The sequence below is a fragment of the Rhizopus delemar genome, genomic scaffold (assembly GCF_000149305.1).
Source record: "Rhizopus delemar RA 99-880 supercont3.8 genomic scaffold, whole genome shotgun sequence".
Classification (NCBI taxonomy): domain Eukaryota; kingdom Fungi; phylum Mucoromycota; class Mucoromycetes; order Mucorales; family Rhizopodaceae; genus Rhizopus; species Rhizopus delemar.
The window spans coordinates 2,221,495-2,241,041 of NW_027137834.1; the positions used below are offsets into that span (position 1 = coordinate 2,221,495).

At 34.9% G+C, this 19,547-nt stretch overlaps 9 protein-coding genes across 9 annotated transcripts; 6 read left to right on the forward strand and 3 right to left on the reverse strand.

The window, feature by feature from the left end:
• Positions 1-2,287: 2,287 nt before the first annotated feature.
• Positions 2,288-2,844, reverse strand: RO3G_11037 (uncharacterized protein; the record flags this gene model as incomplete). Its single annotated transcript, XM_067665621.1, has 3 exons — positions 2,288-2,418; positions 2,473-2,703; positions 2,760-2,844. 3 exons carry the CDS (start codon positions 2,842-2,844, stop codon positions 2,288-2,290), a joined length of 447 nt encoding a protein of 148 aa, XP_067521722.1.
• Positions 2,845-3,159: 315 nt separating this feature from the next.
• Positions 3,160-3,520, forward strand: RO3G_11038 (uncharacterized protein; the record flags this gene model as incomplete). Its single annotated transcript, XM_067665622.1, has 3 exons — positions 3,160-3,181; positions 3,224-3,287; positions 3,343-3,520. The coding sequence occupies 3 exons, from the start codon at positions 3,160-3,162 to the stop codon at positions 3,518-3,520; spliced, it is 264 nt and encodes an 87-aa protein (XP_067521723.1).
• A 784-nt stretch (positions 3,521-4,304) lies between these two features.
• Positions 4,305-5,256, forward strand: RO3G_11039 (uncharacterized protein; the record flags this gene model as incomplete). Its single annotated transcript, XM_067665623.1, has 5 exons — positions 4,305-4,332; positions 4,384-4,511; positions 4,570-4,650; positions 4,703-4,807; positions 4,867-5,256. 5 exons carry the CDS (start codon positions 4,305-4,307, stop codon positions 5,254-5,256), a joined length of 732 nt encoding a protein of 243 aa, XP_067521724.1.
• A 138-nt stretch (positions 5,257-5,394) lies between these two features.
• Positions 5,395-5,700, forward strand: RO3G_11040 (uncharacterized protein; the record flags this gene model as incomplete). Its single annotated transcript, XM_067665624.1, has 1 exon — positions 5,395-5,700. The coding sequence occupies one exon, from the start codon at positions 5,395-5,397 to the stop codon at positions 5,698-5,700; it is 306 nt and encodes a 101-aa protein (XP_067521725.1).
• A 1,574-nt stretch (positions 5,701-7,274) lies between these two features.
• RO3G_11041 (uncharacterized protein) lies at positions 7,275-7,815 on the forward strand (the record flags this gene model as incomplete). Its single annotated transcript, XM_067665625.1, has 2 exons — positions 7,275-7,402; positions 7,461-7,815. The coding sequence occupies 2 exons, from the start codon at positions 7,275-7,277 to the stop codon at positions 7,813-7,815; spliced, it is 483 nt and encodes a 160-aa protein (XP_067521726.1).
• Positions 7,816-8,943: 1,128 nt separating this feature from the next.
• RO3G_11042 (uncharacterized protein) lies at positions 8,944-10,480 on the reverse strand (the record flags this gene model as incomplete). The annotated part of the gene is made up of 5 exons (XM_067665626.1): positions 8,944-9,114; positions 9,173-9,651; positions 9,709-10,182; positions 10,243-10,295; positions 10,350-10,480. The coding sequence occupies 5 exons, from the start codon at positions 10,478-10,480 to the stop codon at positions 8,944-8,946; spliced, it is 1,308 nt and encodes a 435-aa protein (XP_067521727.1).
• A 2,279-nt stretch (positions 10,481-12,759) lies between these two features.
• RO3G_11043 (uncharacterized protein) lies at positions 12,760-15,123 on the forward strand (the record flags this gene model as incomplete). Its single annotated transcript, XM_067665627.1, has 8 exons — positions 12,760-13,458; positions 13,510-13,629; positions 13,680-13,839; positions 14,040-14,070; positions 14,121-14,231; positions 14,283-14,394; positions 14,446-14,543; positions 14,598-15,123. The coding sequence occupies 8 exons, from the start codon at positions 12,760-12,762 to the stop codon at positions 15,121-15,123; spliced, it is 1,857 nt and encodes a 618-aa protein (XP_067521728.1).
• Positions 15,124-15,269: 146 nt separating this feature from the next.
• RO3G_11044 (uncharacterized protein) lies at positions 15,270-17,504 on the reverse strand (the record flags this gene model as incomplete). Its single annotated transcript, XM_067665628.1, has 1 exon — positions 15,270-17,504. The coding sequence occupies one exon, from the start codon at positions 17,502-17,504 to the stop codon at positions 15,270-15,272; it is 2,235 nt and encodes a 744-aa protein (XP_067521729.1).
• Positions 17,505-17,888: 384 nt separating this feature from the next.
• RO3G_11045 (uncharacterized protein) lies at positions 17,889-19,420 on the forward strand (the record flags this gene model as incomplete). Its single annotated transcript, XM_067665629.1, has 3 exons — positions 17,889-17,908; positions 18,066-18,620; positions 18,682-19,420. The coding sequence occupies 3 exons, from the start codon at positions 17,889-17,891 to the stop codon at positions 19,418-19,420; spliced, it is 1,314 nt and encodes a 437-aa protein (XP_067521730.1).
• Between the last annotated feature and the right edge of the window lie 127 nt (positions 19,421-19,547).

Consider the following 19,547-nt stretch of genomic DNA (forward strand, 5'->3'; position numbering starts at 1 on the left):
TTATGATATTGATAAGAAGGTTAGAGTACATGAATCAACTATTGGTGGTCATTCTAGAATGTTGCTCATACATTGGAAGGCAACTATTGATAGTAAGCCGACGGCAGTTTCCAAAGGGAAAAAACGACTAATCAAGGGAAAGGTCATTGAAAGGATACCAAAGCCAGTCAGGGAAGTACATTGAGGGTTGGTTAAACTTGATTATGCTATCTCTTACCAGGCAGTAAGGAAAAAGAAGCAATATTTGACAGAAGCACATATGCAGCGTCAATTAGAATGGAATTAGAAACAAAAGAATTGAATAGCGGGCGGCTGATGGTAACTTATATTTTCAGATGAGACTAAAATCAATTTATAAAACCTGTCGGGTGTAAGTATTACTGGAAAAGGGCATATGTTTTTCTTCAATTCCATCATATAGATTTTGCAGTCAAAAGTAAGGTTTGTAAGTTGATGATGTGAGGCTTTATAATCTCTCAGGGGCCAATATGTGCTTGTTAAATTTACAACGGAAACATGATTTCGGAAGACTACCGGCATACTTTGAGTACTATACTTGATGATACTATGGAACACTGTAGATTAAGGATGAATGAAGCTTAATATAAAGGTTTGTTCTTACCATGCAAATGGGATGTTCATATTTGCCTTTTAAGTCCAATTATATATTATTGCATCAGGAGCTATACTGTATAAGTTTGTACTGAGTTGAATGAGTAAGATTAGTTGTGATCAAATAATAAAGAAAGAATTATAAACTTTTTTCGTGAGGTATTCACCATTCTAATTTTATAATTTGAATGTGAATCATGTTTAAACTAAGTTGAAATGCAAAGCTGACTAAACTTTGGTGAGGTGTGTTAAACAAAAAACGAGTGAGTTTAGTTACGCGTTCATTATTGAAATAACCTATCCATGTACTTGTCTTTTTAATTGATGCAATGTTTTTACTAATATTTCTAAATTTACGTGTATTACATCTATGAAAATGAAGGCTGCATGATATTTATTGGTATTTTTATTTCTTGAATAAGGCTAAAAATTAGCTTCAGTACATCCCCCATAACAATCTGATAAGTTTTAGTAAATAAATATTGGAATAATAACACTAATTTTATAGCATGTTATACACAATCACTGGGCATATAATATTATGTACGGACTATAGTATTATATAAAATGTATTAATACTAATGATGGAAACCCCATACTTAGGTAGACCACTGGAAATAGTCTTTTCATCCACTATATATTATATATTCAGTTTGGTCACATCAGCTTTATTTTTTGGATAATCTAGTTCAAAGAAATGACTATTCGCTTTTTGTAAATCCAGCTAATTTTCCACAAGTATGGTAAATGACTCCTAAAAACAACATGTATCAATCTGTCTAAATTATGAATTTTTATGGGCGTATAACCATCTAATGATAGACTGTTCTGAATATAGGAACATTTCTAAAATTATTTGACACTCTAATCCAATCCAAATTCAGTGAGATTTCGATCGTAGCATAGCTTTTCGAATTGAGACTTTTATTTGAAATGGTTGTATATGCTCATTGCTGGTGATTGTCTAGTGAGAGAAACTCTGCACCAGTAAGCTATTATGTTTATTAAATTATAGCTAAATTGTACAATACATTATATCTAAAGCTTCTGTTTATTTGAATTCCAATTGGTGCTTCTTTGCCTTTTTTCTTGACAAGAATACAGACACCATACTTTCATATCCGGAGTTTGATCTCCTTTTTTTATACAATCGTTCGTTGCAGTGCATATTAATGCAATAGTTTATTAAATTATTTTATTACTATTCGTGAATATAAAATAATAATTAGCTATACAGATGGCCCTCAAAATCTCTTGAAAAAAAAAATCAATTCATTTATCTACATACTGTTAGCTACGCGCTGAATGAATATTTAGAGCAAAATGAAAGCAATAAGCTAATACATAAAATGAAATGCATTGAATAAGTGTGTATTTTCTCAATTGTATAAACATAATGGAGGACTCACGTTATGTTTTGAAATTGCGCTATATTTTCTATTAAGCGACGCGTCGATCTGTTGCTTTTTTATCGCGTGATATTTTACAACACATAAATCTTTGTATTACAAGCCTCCAGTTTTTTTAAAGAAAAGACGAATATATTACTGTATACCAAAGTATATTATTCGCTCAAATGTTAAAGAGATACTTTTTCTTCACGTATATACAATACAATCTCTTTTTCTATCTCTTTCTCTTTTTTTTCCAATTGCAATTTCTTTTATTATATGGCTTAGTGGTGGTGTTCTTCTTCACTGCCAACAAAGTCCATAGTATAAACAGAACCACATTCAGGACAACGATCATGTTCGTGAGACTTGTCCAAGTTGATCCAAATGGTATCGTGAGATTCAGCAGGGAAACCTTCAATAATATCATTAATTCATGTATTCCTATTGTTTTTTATCTTGTATTTACCAGTGCATCCAACAAAACGAATAGGATCGTGAGACTTAACAACAATAGGGTTCTTGACAGTACCAAGGTGAGTCATGTTCAAGGGTTCCATGTCAAAAAGTTGCTTTCCTTCCAATGTAGCAAGCAATTCCATACGTTCCAAACCAGTAGATTGTTCAAGATCGGTGGGGATTTGGCCGGGTTGAGCACCAGGACCTAAGTTGGATTCAGCACTGTGGCCAACAGCACCAGCTATATAATATGATTCGAGTCAGATAGGTTTGAGAAAAATATATACATGTATTTACATAAACGAGCACCCAAAACAGAGAAAGGTCTAGCACGAACGGAAAGAGGAGCAGCCTTAATAGCAGCACGACGAAGAGCAAACATGATTCAAGATGAAAGAAGAGAAGAAAAAAAATTATCCAATGGATTGAATGGCCCTGCAGAAAAAATTTGGGCCAAAAAAAGAAATGTGTGACGTCGACAGCTTGCCGCAAGGGAGCTTTTAGGGGCCACTTTTTTAAGTCTTGTATTTTTATCTACTTGCACTATACTCAATGTCAACCATTGGACGTACATTAAAGAATCTTGTTAAGGTTGGACCTGCCAGCTACTTCAAACAAATGAACAATATTGGTGATACAAAGTGGGGTCGACTTGCTGGTATTGATGCTAATGGAAACAAATACTTTGAAAACAACGATGAAGTTTCCGGTAAAACTTAGTAAAATCAAAGAATGCAACTTTCTAATACGGTCATACATAGGTCGTGAACGTTGGGTTGAATATGCTAGTAACTTTCCCGAAGCTGGTGACATTTCACCTGATTGGTAAAAAGCAAAAGATTGACAGCATTTGATTCTTTCTAATCTATCTGATAAATAGGCACATGTGGCTTTCACGTATTGTTCAAGAACCACCTACTGAAATGAACATTCAACCTCAAAAGTGGTGGGGAGAGCCTATTCCCAACTTTTCTGGTACAGTTAAGGGATATAAAACTTACAATACCACCACTCCTAAATTATATGCTTGGGAGCCTACTGTCAAAGCTAGAGAATAAAAACAATATATATTTGATATGATTTCAAATAGAATAATCTCAGTTTTTTTTAAAAAAAAAAAAATGTGATAAACAGAAAGAGAAACATCATTAGTTTTATGTAGTTCTTTTCCAAAGCAATAAATGAAGTTGATGTGAAGAAAAAAAAACTACAAATGTGACCGCCTCTTTATACTGAGCTCTTTTTTCCTTTTTTTTTTTTTTTTTTTTTTTTCTTTTTTTTTTTTTTTTTTTCCAGTATATTCAAAAGATGCCAATTGGACTTGCTGGCTTATTAGGCGATGTGCCTCCATCGTTAGACGAATTGAAAAAGGCAACTAAAAATTCAACATTAATACCAGTAAAAACAGCTGCTGTCAAAAGACAAAATTTCCAAAACAATGCAGATCTAAAAGAACAATCAGCACAACCTGAAATAGATACCACTGATAATGACTTTCTCTCTTCCATTCTTGATCAAGTGACATCAGGACTCAAAAGCCAGTATTCTTTACCACTTACGCCACAAAGCAATAACACACAAAGCATGACACAAAATAATAATAGAGACAATAATACACAAAATAAGAGCAAAAATAATTACAAGAACAAGAACAAGAATAGAAGGAGAAGACACAAGAAAAAAGCGCCTGTAGAACCTTCTATACACCGAGATACTCCTGCAGAAAGTAATGAGCTAGATTTTGATTCAGAAATGGATCGATACTTTAAAGCTTCTAGTACACAAAAAGAAACAAAGAAAGAAGAACCGAAAGAAATAGAAAAGGAAGCGCCAAAAAGACAAATGACAATTGAAGAAGTAGCAGAAGAAAGTAAGAGAAAGAAATAAAAAAAATAAAAATTATACTGACATCAAAGAATAGTTTTAGGTAGACCCAAAAAGAAATTTAAATCAACACAAAACAATAAATCAGGCAAAGCTGCGAAACCAAAGAAGGAATGGGTTCCTCTTGTACCTTGTAAATACTATGCGCAAGGTTATTGTAAAGATGTAAGATTCAAAAAAAAAAGATTAGCTTATATCAAGATAATTAAAGCTATAATAATAGGCTGAAAAATGTACATTTAAACATGAATCTATAAATGATCCTGAAGTATGTCCACTCTGGATTAAAGGGAAATGTAAAAATGTAAGTGATCACTAGTTTATATAAACCCTTATTTTTTAACAGTACTTTTTAGGATGATTTATGTCGATTTAAACATGAAGGACCTCGAGATATTAAAATCTGCCAATTTTACAAGGCACAAAGTTGTACAAAAGGTGATCAATGTCCATTTTCTCATGTAAGTCTTAATGTACTTTTTATATAGTAGAATATAGCTTTAATATTTGCTTTGATTAGGAACTTAATTTGGAACCATGTCGCTTTTTCCATTTACAAAAGACTTGTGAACAAGGTGAATTATGTCCATACTCACACGATCCACTTACACCCGAATCACTCGAGCGTCTTCGCAAGTTAACTGGTCCATGTCGATTTTGGCAATTTAAAGGATATTGTGTAACAGGAGATGCTTGCCTGTTTGCGCACGATGAAATATCGGAAGAGGAAAGGAAAAAACTGGAGAGCACAATCACGCCATGTATTTATTACCACCTCAAAGGAGGATGTCGATCAGGTGATGATTGCTTTTACTTGCATAATGAAGCAACAGCAGAGCAAGTAAATCAATTAAAAAACGAATTAAATAATAACAGTGAGAAAAAGATGGAAATTGTAAATAATTTATAGCAAAAAGTAGCACAAAAAACTGTATGCATAAAAAACAGAATAAATCATAGTTAAAACTCAATTAAGTATAAAAAGACTAAAGCAAAACACACTTTTTTTTTCTTTCTTTTTTTTCACTCATATTATTATACCCACATTATGTCATCAAGCAAAGGATTCTTTTTTCAAAGAGAAATACAAGATAAAATATTATCTGAATTACCAAAATACATCCCAAGTTCATCTTCTTCATCAACAAGCTTCAGAACACATTATGAATTAAAAAGTGATGATCCTGAATTATTCATGGGTGATGATTGTGATACAGAATATGAGCAAATGTTGATGAATTCAGACTTTATGGAATGGTTAAACGAGCATTATCCAGACATTATACTCCAATCTAATAACAGTGTTGAAAGATTAAAAATGATTTTGGCTCATTTTAAGCACGATCAGTGGTGAATAACGACAACAACAGCAAAAAAGATTATGTAAATATTGGTTTCACTTTAAAGACAAAACGTTTAGCCAGTTACCTAAGCGGAACAAAATATTGAAAGCATGCCCCTTCCGTAACCATCATCCATTTAAAGTAAATATAAATATAAAGCATTGTTTTTAACTCAACTAACAACATTTGTAGTCTTTATATTGCAAAATCCTTTTTATACATAACAACTTTCATTATCTCCCATTGTAGTTGCATTATAAACATTTTAAATAAATATTTACCAACATCCATAATCCTACTCCTTTGACTCAGAAAGGTTTCCTTATTTGAAAAGTCCCAGTACAGTATGGGTAGTTCCGGAAGAGAAAAGTTTCTTATTCAAAACGTCATCCTTTTTGGATAATATATTATTCATGTCTTCCATATGAATAAACATCTTTCTATTGTTTAGTATACAGCAAAAGGATATTTTATACTTAAAAGAAAAATTTGACAATAGCCCATACATTAATTTTTATTAAAAAAGCTTGCTAAAAATATACCATTTAAATAACTGATCTCAGCAAATCGAAAATGTAATGGCTGTTTGTTTTTAGCAGACAGGACTGTTTGATTAAATAAAAAATAATAAGTTACCTATAGGACAGCAGATGAACTTTATAAAAAGTAAAAGTGAGAAAAAATAAGAATGCTGGAAGTTACTAGGAAGATGACAGAGTACTGGACCAGAAAGGACCAAACAAAGAAAGAATATTTTAAAAGACGATCAACATTTAGAAGAGGTTGTCATCATAGATCGGTTATCAACGAGACTTTCATTTGCTTATAAGAGCCTAGTCAGCTATACTTATCGCTTTTGATACGTGGTAAATATGGAAAAAGAGGATTTTTTTCATCTCGTAACATGGATATTAACTAGACTTTGTTTATATTATCAATTTTGATAGCACAAATTGATGTTTTCTTACTGTGCACGGAACTTGCAAATAAAGTAATAAATTTTCAAGTTTCTAATGGTCTTTTTTAGCCGACTATAGTTATGAACATATTTGCTAGTCTATGGTCTCTTTTTTTTTTTTTTTTTTTTAATACGAGTCCTTAACAAAAACGATTAATTCTCTACCTTTATTAAAACGATCCATCGACAAACAGGATTATGAGAAGATAATAGTAATGTGGCAGATGGTAAACTATCAAAAAAGATCAACCTGAGTCTCTTTGCAATGATAGACGACAGTCAAAGATAACCATATAAAAGAGATTTATTGTTGCTTTTTAAAGTCAACACATTTTTGGTTCATGATTGGCAGACCAATGCAGTGGCCTTCAGGCAATAAATAACAATAGAGTATTCTTGGATGAATACAAAATTGATTAATAAGGATGATGCAGTAACCGAGTCTATATGTTTCAGTGAGTGATCAGATACTTCGACTTGGTTGAGAAAAAACTTGTTCATTACTTGAGAATACGCCATATCAACATGACTCATAAAAAAAAGCGCCGCCTTTATTCAGGGCAAAGAAGGGTAAAAATTACCTCTTGTTTTTCTTCCTTTTTTTTTTTTTTTACTTAATTACTCATCATGCCAAAGTACTCAAACGTAAAAGTATCTCTCCTTACAACACCTGAAGAAAAAAAGAAAGCATTAGATGTTCGTATTGCTGTATTTGTTACTGAGCAAAAATATCCTTTAGAAACTGAAATTGATGGGTAAATTCAAGACACTATACAAAGAAAACTAAAGTAAAAACTCTTTTTTTTCTAAAAGCTTAGATGATGATGCTGTTCATTTTGCAGCAATTGCTGATAAAGAGAATGAGGATGGAACGATCGAAAAAGACGTTTTCATTGGAACAGTTCGACTTTTGCATGCTTCAGATACAACTGCCAAATTGGGTCGTTTGGCTGTCCTCTCGGAAGCACGAGGACTTTATGCCGGTCAATTGTTAGTAAAGGCATTTTTGGAATATGCTAAAACTAATGGATATCAATCTGTGGTGCTTCATTCACAATATCCTCGACGTGGATTTTATAATAAACTCGGGTTTGTAATTGAAGAAGGCGAAGAGATTTTTGATGAAGATGGTACACCACACATTCGTATGTGGAAGCGTAGTCTTTAATGACGAATTGAATGTCGCTTCTCGCTCATATACTTGTCTATGGTTAAATTTCATATGCAAGACGTGTTATAAGTTTTGTTTTTAACATAAAGTTTTTTTCTTTATTTATACTTTTTTTTTTTTTTTTTTTTCTTTTTTTTTTCATTTTGTTGCGCAATAAACATGTTGATTCTTGTTTATTTTTCTCCAATACACTTATTTATGCTCAGAGTACTTTGATGATTTCAATTCATTTTAAAAGACAGTGTTAATTTAGTCAATGGAAAACAAAAAAGAAAAGAATATAAAAAGTGATAAACCATGATTATTCCTTTATTTTCCATTTCTTTAATAAAACCTTGTATTCTCAAAGAATCTTTCATCACTTTTGCTTCAAAAAAAAAGTTGTTGTTTCTTACCTCAACATAAGGTCGTCGGTGTCGTGAGTTCCTGTAAAACTTGTTTTATTTGTATACTTTATGGCTCTTTAAGGCAAGACATGATCTAAAGCACCCTAAGAAACCAAAACACAAATCATTCAAGGACTGCGTTCAACCAACTGAAGAACAATATATAGACGCCGAACGATATAAAAAATCAGTCTTTTTATGTTCTGTTCTCTCCTTTACAGTGCTCTTTATGTATTATCTGTATGTCTTAGTTTTTGTTTTCAAATTTAGAAACAAATAGTCTACACCCATGCTTTTCTATCAAAATAGATGAATTTGAGGATAAAGTTTTGCAGAATGATTCTTATAACTCGCAACAAACTATACAATAAAGCATTATATTTCACAAAGAAAGCATGATATAGTAGATCTTCCTTATGAATATAATAATATGAGTAGGGAAAGAGGTTGTTAATATAATAATCAAATTTGCAAATATAATTCATAAAGTGTTTTTCAAAACTATCGTTATTTTAGTGAACGTGCTTAGAAAATCCAAGGACTTGGTGAAAGTCATGAAAAGCTTATAAGCAACGTGAATATAGAAAAAGGTTTGGAAGAAGTTGTAGTGCTTCTTAAGGTCAGTTTCAGAATTAAACTGGACAATTTTATTCTTCGAATTAAGTTAAACATAACCAAATACTTAGAAATACACTGCTCCTTGATTATGAAAGTAAAATAGAATATAAAAGAGTATTTATTAAGTACGGTGAACAATACGGACTTTATAGTGCACTGGCTTCATTATGATGCCTTCATCAACATAATCATCCAAGTCGATAGGTATAGGATTACCTTGAGAATCCAACTCTGGTGCCATTGTAAACTTAGAAAAGAAACGAACAAAGAAGTTGAAGATTTCTATTTCGGCCTAATCAAGAAACACTTGTTTTAATATTAAAATCAACCTAATTATATTAATTTTTTACCAAATGAATACCAGGGCATATTCTTCTGCCCCAACCAAATGCAAAATGATCCCTGTCTTCAATCTTTGTGTTGGCTGCAGCCCCCATTCTGTTGGTATTCTTCATGAATCGCTCTGGTATGAATTGGTCGGGGTTTTCATAAACATCAGCATTTGCATGCATAGGGCACATACTACTGATAAGAATGGCATTCTTGGGGATAAAATAGTCGTTTACAATGACATCTTCAGACGTCATATGAGGAATACCAAAGTTTGTAACAGGACGGAATCGTATGACTTCCTTTTGTACGCAGATCGAATAGGGAAATTCTTCGCGATCTTTATGGAAAGAAGGCACAGCCCCAGGCGGATTCTTGGCTTTCCAAGCATCAAGTTCTTCAATAATCTTGGTTTGTACATCTGGTTTTTGAGAGAGAATGGCAAAGGCCCAGTAAAGAGAAACAGCTACGGTATCTGCGCCAGCAGCAAGCAAATCGGCTATTGAAAAAAGAACGTAAGAAACGATTATCTAAAGTATTTCTTTTCTTTTCATACAAAAGAGGACAAGAATTTCATCGTCGTTAAGATCGCCTTCATCTTTCATTTTAAACATGTCCTTAACAAGCGAGCTCTTTTCACTACCACCAGCATTTTTTATAATCTTTTTATAAACAGGATCACGCTGCTCTTCAAGAAGCTTACGTAATTTTTTCTCTGTTCCTGTCAGGACATCGGTCCATGCTAAGCTTGGAAGAAAAGAGCCTAAGTCACCAGCTGCGCCTGCATAGATCATGGCATGATAAAGGTATTTATTGATGGCCACAAAGTCTGGATGATCTACGTCATCAAAGCGAGTTGCTGCCATAACAGTCAAGATGATATTCATTGATGTCAATTGCAATTGGTCAAAGGGGTCTATCAGCGTGCCATTTTGAGCAATCTTCCCAAAACGTTCCATCAAGCTGTCAGCTTCGACTTCCAGCACATCAGTGAACTTATCCACAGATCCTGGACTCAACAGGGCAATGGCTGAAATAGCAAAAAGTAGGTAAATATACCATCACTCATCATCTTTTCTTCTACTTTTACCTGTTTTTCTCTTGCTCTTCCATTTATTATTATATGCCGTAAAGACAAGTCCTCTAAATTTGAGCATTTTAATATTTTGTTATGAACAGTATAAAAAAAAACTGTACTTATCGTTCATATTATAAAGATCCGTCGTAAATCGATGGTAAGGTCTTGAAGAAGTACTGCTACCTGCTTTAACAAAGATATCATGGGCCAAAAAAGGATCACTGATCATAATCCATAATTGGTTTCCCATGTTAAGCTTATAAATAGGACCTGTCGTTTTATGCCACTGTGTTATTTGTTTTGATGGAACATCTCCCAAAGAGAGCAAATGGCCTTTTGATGAAGTAAATATTCTTTATTCCTTTTTTTTTTTTTTTTTTTTTTTATACCAAACAAAGGCCAACTGATAGAATTTGAGGGGTAAGGGATTTCCTTGAGACCCTTTTTCTCATTTAATTTTGACTTGTTTAATAAATAAAGAGAAGATAACACCGCTAAACAAGCAGGTATCAATACATGGGCATTTTGTTTTAGCTTTTCCGCGTCCATTTGAAATATAAGAAAAGATGAAAAGGAAAAAAAGATAAAAAAGATCGTACATGGCTTTTGTTTATAGATTAATTAAGGAAAGTTACAAAAGTGTACAAACAGACCAATTTCTCAGATATAAGCTCGTGTTACAAAAAGAATCAATAATTTAGTAAATCTTTTCTTTTATACTTTTTTTGTTAATGTGATGATCCATATTAAACATGTAACTGGATAAGAGCTTTGATTGTCAGGTTCATACTAATCCTTTATTCCTATTCTATCTCCCATCTCTCTCTCTTTCTTCTTTTCTTTCAGATTTGTTCCACATGCTTTGTATTCATCTCGGTTCTAACTTTGCGTCCCCTCATTTCTTTTCTTTCTCAGATGAAATAAGAAGGATAGACTTTTTGGATTTCAATGCTCGAATGTAGCACATCATTTTTAATATTTAAAGTATCCAAAAACATTACTGTGACTATACTCTAGTTCTTCAATAAACCCCGAGCTGCTTTAGTACTCCTTATATGAAAAAAATGTATTTAAAGTATTGATGAACTGGCAGATCTCTTCCTTGTTGTTATAAGGACTCTTTACAAGTAACATCACAGAGCTATTTTACGAAACTGATTATCAGTCCAAAGCGAAAAAGAACAAAGAAGGGTCTGTTTAATTTCAATGGAATATAATCAATGAAGAGGAAAAAAAAAAAAACTCTTAAAATAAATGTTTATAAATACTTCTTAAAAGTAAGTTGGTTGAATAGGAAGAAATCAAGCGAAAAAATTGTTTGCTTAATTAAACGTGAAAAAGAGCATTACGCGATAAGATGGATCCGTTATTCATTATATAGAATAATCTAATAGTATACAAAATGAATCAAAATAAAAGGAATAGAAAAAGAATAGAAAAAGAGTGTCTTTTTTAATATCAAGGTCGTATAAAGACAGAGTCTAAAGATGGATGCCTTTGCTAATTGCACTATTTTCAGGAATAAATTTCGTGTTTACTTGTCACTTTTTTGTATATATTGTATTGTGCGATGCTCTACTTAAAACACTAGTTTGGTTACAGAAATATACTATCACTTAAGTTGCTCTTTTTCAAATCTTAAAGATATGTATCACAAAAACACTATTGATAAATATGACAGGTTGCTCCGCGCATAAACGCAACAAAGACACGGCGATAGTTAGTTAGTCATCTCAGAGGGTCATCCAACATGACTTGAGCTTACACAAAAATAACCCGCTTCGATTACATGATAAGCTGTACATGCATTATTATCTACTAAGCACTACCCTTTCTATCACTGATGATGTGTTCTACGATATACGTTTTAAATACGTTCTTGTTCTTAATAAAATGTGTTTACAATCACAACTTGGACAAGTTGGTATCATACACAGTAATACATCCTCAAGATGATATAACTGTTTGCAATACAAGATGGTATTCATACTTGCTGTATCCGTATATCAGATTTTAAAGAGCATCTTGGTATTTTTACTTGACTTACTAACTTACAGTCTTAAAGATTTCCCTTGTAAATCCAATTCCTTGTTGTCTTTTCATGATTGCTATCTAATTTGAATGTTTTTAAAAGGAGCCTTTTTTTTTAACAGCTGATTTCTATAAAGCATAGATTATAAGAAAAAGATTAAACCTTTATAAAAGCCACTTAAACCTACGCTTAAATAGCTATGGTTATAACTGTCTAATTGAAAATGTAATAAATTGTCTTGAATTCTAATTTATTGTCTATTGGATCAGTTCATAACCCAATGTCCTGAACATATGAGACCAGATTTTATCATTATTTTATAGCTGCGACCCGATATAACCAATAATATCATTGGCTCAAATACCACAATGAGCAATAACTTCTCACTTAGAAAGCAGTCTCAATGAATTTAAAAAAATTGACATATCCCCTTTCCTTTTGTTTTTTTCTTCTTCTTCTTCTTTAGAGACATCAAAGACGAAACAGATAGAATCAAGATGTCTTCATTAAACACACCTAGAAAATTCCAGATTAGATCGCCTTGTTCAACTGCCAATATTGGACCTGGTTTTGATGTCTTGGGTATCTCTTTATCACTTTACTTGACAATTGATGTTGAGATATTAAAAGAAAGCGAGCAAGATTTTGAAATGACCTACAGCGGAGAAGGATCAAAGGATGTTCCACTTACTCCAGAGCAAAACTTGATCACCAAGACCGCTCTCTACGTCCTCTCTGCCAACGGTATCTCTCAATTACCCAAGCCGCTCAAGATCCACGTCGACAATCCCATTCCCTTGGGTCGTGGATTGGGCTCCTCTGGCGCTGCTGTCGTCGGTGGTGTCTTGCTGGGTAATGCCTTGGGCCAGTTGGGACTCTCTAGAGACCGTTTATTGGACTATTGTTTGATGATCGAACGTCACCCAGATAATGTTGCTGCTGCTTTGATGGGTGGTTTTGTTGCTTCTTATTTAAGAGAATTGGATCCAAGTGCCATGCAAGGTGTTCCTGCTTCGGAATCATTGCTGGATATTGCCTTATCTCAGCAGGTACCTCAACCTCCTGTTGGTATTGGACATTTTATAAGATTAGGTTGGGCAAAGGAAATTAAATGTATTGCTATTGTACCCCAGTTCCAAGTTGCTACTGCCAAGGCAAGAGCTGTTCTTCCTACACAATATGAAAGAAAGGACATTGTAAGTTGCCAAAAAAAAAAAAAAAAAAAAAAAAGACTGAGTTTTTGATAGATTTTTAACTTTCAACGATTGGCTGTGTTGACTACTGCCCTTGGGCAATCACCCCCTAATCCAGATTTAATATACAACGCCATGCAAGATAAGATACATCAACCATACCGTAAAACATTGGTAAACAAATGAACGATAAAGAGGAAAAGAGATATTAAAGAATTAAATAGATTCCTGGTCTTCCTGAAATCTTGTCAACCATTACACCTGAAAAATACGATGGATTATTGGGTATTTGTTTATCTGGAGCAGGACCTACTATACTTGCTTTAGCTACCAAGAACTTTGATGAAATTGCTCAAGCAGCGATTGATTTATTCAAGCAACACGGTGATTTTGATTGCTTTTATAAGGTTTTAGATGTTGTTACAGATGGTTCCACTTGTTCGGATATTGAATCATAAATAGATATAAAAAAGAATAAAAATAAACAATTCTTCTTTTTCATTCTTTCTTTTACACAAACAAAATGAAGCTAATTTATAGTGGAATTTTATTATTTATTTCAATTGCGCATACACTAGAATTAGGTCAAACATGCGATCCTGCACCACTTTACAAGTAAAAACAAATAGATTTTTATGTCAGCTCTTTGTTGAATATAAAAATAGATCAGGCACATTTGAATATGATGATTCTTGTAGTAACATTTATCTGTTTTGTGATCCAACAACCAATAAATGTAATTACAAAGGCTGCAGTAATTCAGACTACATTAAAAAGTAAGAATACAACATAAAGAATACAATTCACTTACAAAAAAAAAAAAATAGTTGGAATACAAGTTTTAGACATATTCCAACAAGATGTAACAGTTCAAGTTTTTGCCCTGACAATAATTCTCAATGCACTCCTCTTCTCTCTGTCGGGGCTCACTGTGAATTGGTATGCTGTTATTTGTATGATTTCAATCGTTATTAAAGCCATTGAATATAGCAAAGAGATGATGAATGTGCAGGATCAAATGCGATTTGCTTGAATTCGACTTGTTTTATTAAAGGCGCTCCCTTGGGTGGTAATTGTGGTGCTGATACGTAAAAATAGAAATTTTTTTTTAAATTTTTTAGAAACTAAACTTAATATGTTAGCACTGTTTATTATTCACAAGATGCAGACGAAAATATGGTCCAGCAAACAATCATTCGTGATAATTGTACAGATGGCACTTATTGCCTTGGATCGACCTGTGTTGTTTCTAAACCACTGAATTCTGCCTGTGATCAAGACCGTGAATGTCTCTCGGGCTCTTGCTCCAATGAGGGTTTCTGTATTCAGGGACCTGATGTCTTTCATGTCATCAAAGCCTGGCTCTGGGGTGTTTTAGGCACAGCTGTCGTCGTCTTTGTCCTTTTAGTCCTCGGTTTGCTTTGGATCTTGCACAGATACCAATCGAAAAAGGAACACGCCAAGATCATGAAATTCTTTGGTGATAATGAAGAGTTCTCAAAGTATGCTTTGTTGAATGAACAAGAGGAAGTGAACAGTAATCGAACAAGTGTTCTATTTTTAACAACACCAGACTATCTAAAATCGCAAGCACTATCCACAAGTCATAAAAATCCATCTTCCATGAGCTTACACCAACCAAAGACAAGAGCCAATCAGGGACAATAAGACGCATTGCCACCCCAATTGATTGGATATCAACTGACACACGTTGACCATTTATGTTACACATTAACTTGGTTGATAAATACAAATAAAAAAAAGTTTAATTTTATTATAAAAAAAGGTTGCTTTATACACACATAATAATAAATCTACTTGGTCTTTTTCCACACTGTATCACATACTTGAATGACTTCCCACATTGGTCTAACATCATGTACGCGCATAATATTTGCACCACCCGCCACGCAAGCAGCCACGGCACCAGCCGTACCAAATTTTCTTTGGCTTGCTTCTTGAACACCAGTGACCTTACCAATGAATTTCTTGCGGCTGATACCCATCAACATAGGCAACCCATGAAGGAGTGAGTCTTGATTGGCAGAGACCTCACTAAGATGTCTAAGGAGTTCAAAGTCTTGCTCAGTCGTCTTTGCAAAGCCAATACCAGGATCAATCATGATATTCCAGCGACGAACACCAGCAGCAACCGCATTTTCAACCAAGGCATGAAGGACGTGTGAGACATCATCTAAAACGTCATTATTTTCATAGGTTGTATTTTCTCGAGACATCATTGTATGAGCATCACCACGCATGTGCATCAAACACACCGGCACACGAGCTTCAGCCATAAGTTTGAGCATCTCTGGGTCTCTTGAACCACCCGAGATATCGTTAATCACATTCGCGCCGGCCTCAAGAGCGCATTTGGCAACAGAGGCACGGAAGGTATCAATAGAGATGGGTAAATCAAAACCAGATTGTCGAAGTGTCTTGATCAGTGGCACCACTCGTCGGATCTCTTCTTCCTCGGGAAAGCTATCATCCGCTCCAGGACGAGTGGACATACCACCGATATCAATCATGTCCGCTCCTTCTTCTTTCATTCGCCAGGCCGCCTTGACGCCCGTCTCAATATCAGCATTTTGACCACCGTCAGAGAAACTGTCGGGTGTGGCGTTCAAGATGCCCATAATATACGTCTTTTTGTCCCAGGCCCAGATACGTCCCGGCTGGATCGGCACGACCTTGTGCATTTCGCAAACACCTTCTTCGCTCTCAGCAGAAACCTTCAGTAGTTGTGAAAGAAGTTGACCATTGGTCTTGAATAATTTGGGGTGTTCCATATCGCGCGCTATATCACACAGCGGCCACAAGACAAATTCGCGTTCTTGAATCGAGATGTGTGGGATGGTCAGGGTTTCGTCAGACATGACAAGATCGTTGTAAAACAAGATGTCAAGATCAATGGGTCGAGGTCCATTACGGAAGGTGGGCTGACGACCCAGGGTCTCTTCTATTTTTTTGAGTGTGCGTAAGAGAGCATGGGGTTCAAGTGAGGTAGCGACCTTACAGACGCCGTTCAAGAAGGCAGGTTGATCTGTGTGGTACATAGGAGGTGTTTCATACAAAAAGCTGGTATCCAACACGATACAGTTTTCTTGTTCGAGCAATAATAAAGCCTGGTTGATGTTCTCGACACGGTCACCTAGATTAGATCCCAAAGCGAGGTAAGCTGTTTGGGTATATTCAACAGGCACCTCCTTCCGATACTGTAATCGATCTGTGTGATGTACAAAGGTCTTGCCTGCCTTGCGTTCAGCTTCCAACACATCTTTCAGCCATAAGCGATCTCGAGTGACTTCAAGACCAGAACAGTCTGCGAACAGGATTGCACTTGGCTTCTCTACACGTACAGTGATCTTGTTCACATGACACTTTTCTAATGCCAATCGAGCAACGGTGACTGCCAATGCTTCAATCGTCTTGTATCCTGAAGCTTCAATATGTCTTGTCAAGGTACGAACGATTGTTCTCAAATGGTAGGACTTTGTCTCTTCATTTCCATGGTAAGGTAAATTGGATGGATATACCTTCAGGTTAATAACAACCACTTGCTTTTCCTCTCGCTCCCAAGGATTGACACCAACAATCGTGTGTAATCTCAAATCACGTACATACATTTCATCCTCTACACCAAGTCCAGAGACAGCACCCGTTGTTGGATCTCCTTCAAAGTCTTCCTTAGCTCGTGTCAAACGAACACCTGAGGCAGCAGCATGCAACAACGCCTTGGGCTGTTCTACTGTGACCTGTGTTCGAGCAGCGCCAAATTGTACACAGCCCAATTGAACAATCGCATGAGCAAGACCCTCCAAGCTTTCAAAGTGACTTTTTTCTCCTAGTTTAGTAATGGCTTTGGTTACATGGCCATAGTGGATCGTGTTTGTAACATGGTCTGTATTGCCAGCAGCTGAAATGTCTGTAAAGAGTGCAACGGTAATTACCACAGGTTGTTCCTTGCGTCTTTGCCATGCTTCAACACCAGCAATGTTTTTTAATACCAAATTTTTTATTAATATCTTGTCATATTGTTTTGACATCTTTGCTTTAAAAAAAAGAAAAAAAGAAAAGAAAAAAAAAAAAAAAAAGATTATGAGAACAAGATGGGCCAATAAGATGACATTTAATGCAACTTAAAAAAAAAGATCAAAGTAAGTCACAATCGGAGAATGTGGTTGGTTAGTCAGCAATTGACTGATAAGATGAAACAATTTTTCTATTTCTACTGCGAATATTTTTATCTCTTTCAAAACTTACATTAATTTCGAATGGCATTTTCTTCAGCTATTGTTCTGACTGATTTAAATGATTATATTGCACCCTCTCAAGCATGTATTAAACCTGTTGAGATAGAAAAATCACAAGACAACAAAGGACCTGTAAAGTATACTTATCCTGTTCTATACACAAAATAATTAAAATTGATGTCTAGTCTGAAATTAAAGTAGATAAAGAAGGAGGTTATTATGAAATAAGTCAAGATGATGGAAAAGAAAAGAAACTTGAAAAGGCCTCCATCTCATTAAATGATTGCCTTGCTTGCAGGTATAAAGAAAGCTTTTATTTTATTTTTTTCATCACTAAACTGTCTTATTGAACAGTGGCTGTGTCACTTCAGCAGAAAGTGTCTTGATTTCAATGCAGTCTCTTGAAGAATTTTATAAAATACTTGAACAAAAAACATACACAACCACAGTGATCTCTATTAGTCCTCAATCACGAGCATCCCTTGCTGCCAAATATCAACTGACACCGATTCAGGTTCACAAACGACTGACTTACTTTTTTAAACACATCCTGGGCATCCATCATGTCTTTGATACAGCCTTCACTCAAGATCTTTCCTTGGTCGAATCAGCTAGAGAATTCATGGACCGCTTTAAATTTTATATGGCCAATGGAGGAGAGGAAATAGAAAAAGTAGCACAGCAGCAGCAACAAGAAGAAGGGCCAAGTGTGAGGTCAAGACGAGGGGGCGGGGCTAAAGCAAAAAAGATAGAAGGCATGCCAATGCTTGCATCTTCATGCCCTGGATGGGTATGTTATGCAGAAAAGACACATGGGGAAATCCTGCCTTATATTTCTACTACAAAATCACCACAACAAATGATGGGTTCACTCGTCAAGAATTATTTGGCCAACAAGACAAATACAAGGTATAAAGATGATTTATAGTAAAAAAAAGAGGGGGGTCATTTTACTTACAATATGTTGTAGTGCAAACCAAATTTATCATGTCACTGTAATGCCTTGCTATGACAAAAAATTAGAAGCAAGTCGTCCTGATTTCCAAATAGATGATATTCGTGATGTCGATTGTGTCTTGACTACGTCTGAAATTGATCAAATGCTGCAATCCCACGATTTCCTGCAGATGCCTGAAGCACCTGTGGAGGATATGTTTAATAAGGTTGGTGTGGATCCTGAGACATCACAAGAGACTGTTTTTGGTGTTCCTGGATCTTCCTCAGGTGGCAGCTTGGAGTACATTATGGCGACAGCAGCTCGTGAACTCTTTGGTGCCTCCACTGATCATGTAACGATGAAGGTGGGCAAGAATGCGGATGTGTGCGAATATAGTTTGATGAGTGACGATGGTCGTCCTTTACTTCGATTTGCTAGTGCTTATGGGTTTAGAAATATACAAAATTTAGTACGCAAGATTAAGCAAGGCAAATGTATATATCATTATGTTGAGGTTATGGCTTGCCCTGGTGGTTGTGCCAATGGAGGTGGACAAATTATACCAGTCAATGTGAACGCAAAGGAATGGTTGAATCAAGTAGAAAGTATTTATAGATCAGCAAAAGGCATTTGGCCAGAAGAAAATGAAATGATTAAAACTATTTACAATGAGTGGATAGGAGATGATATGGCCAAAAGACAGCTATTGCTTCATACACAATATCATGCAGTCACTCAAAGCTTCCAAAACCCTCTTGCAACCAAATGGTAGTCTTGTAAATAAAAGAAGGTTTACTTTGCAGTGTCCATGTAATTTTAATCTCCGTTTATGCCGCTAATGAATAATTTTTTTTTCTTTTTTTCTTTTTTTTTTTTCCTTTCATTTTGTTTTTGTGATG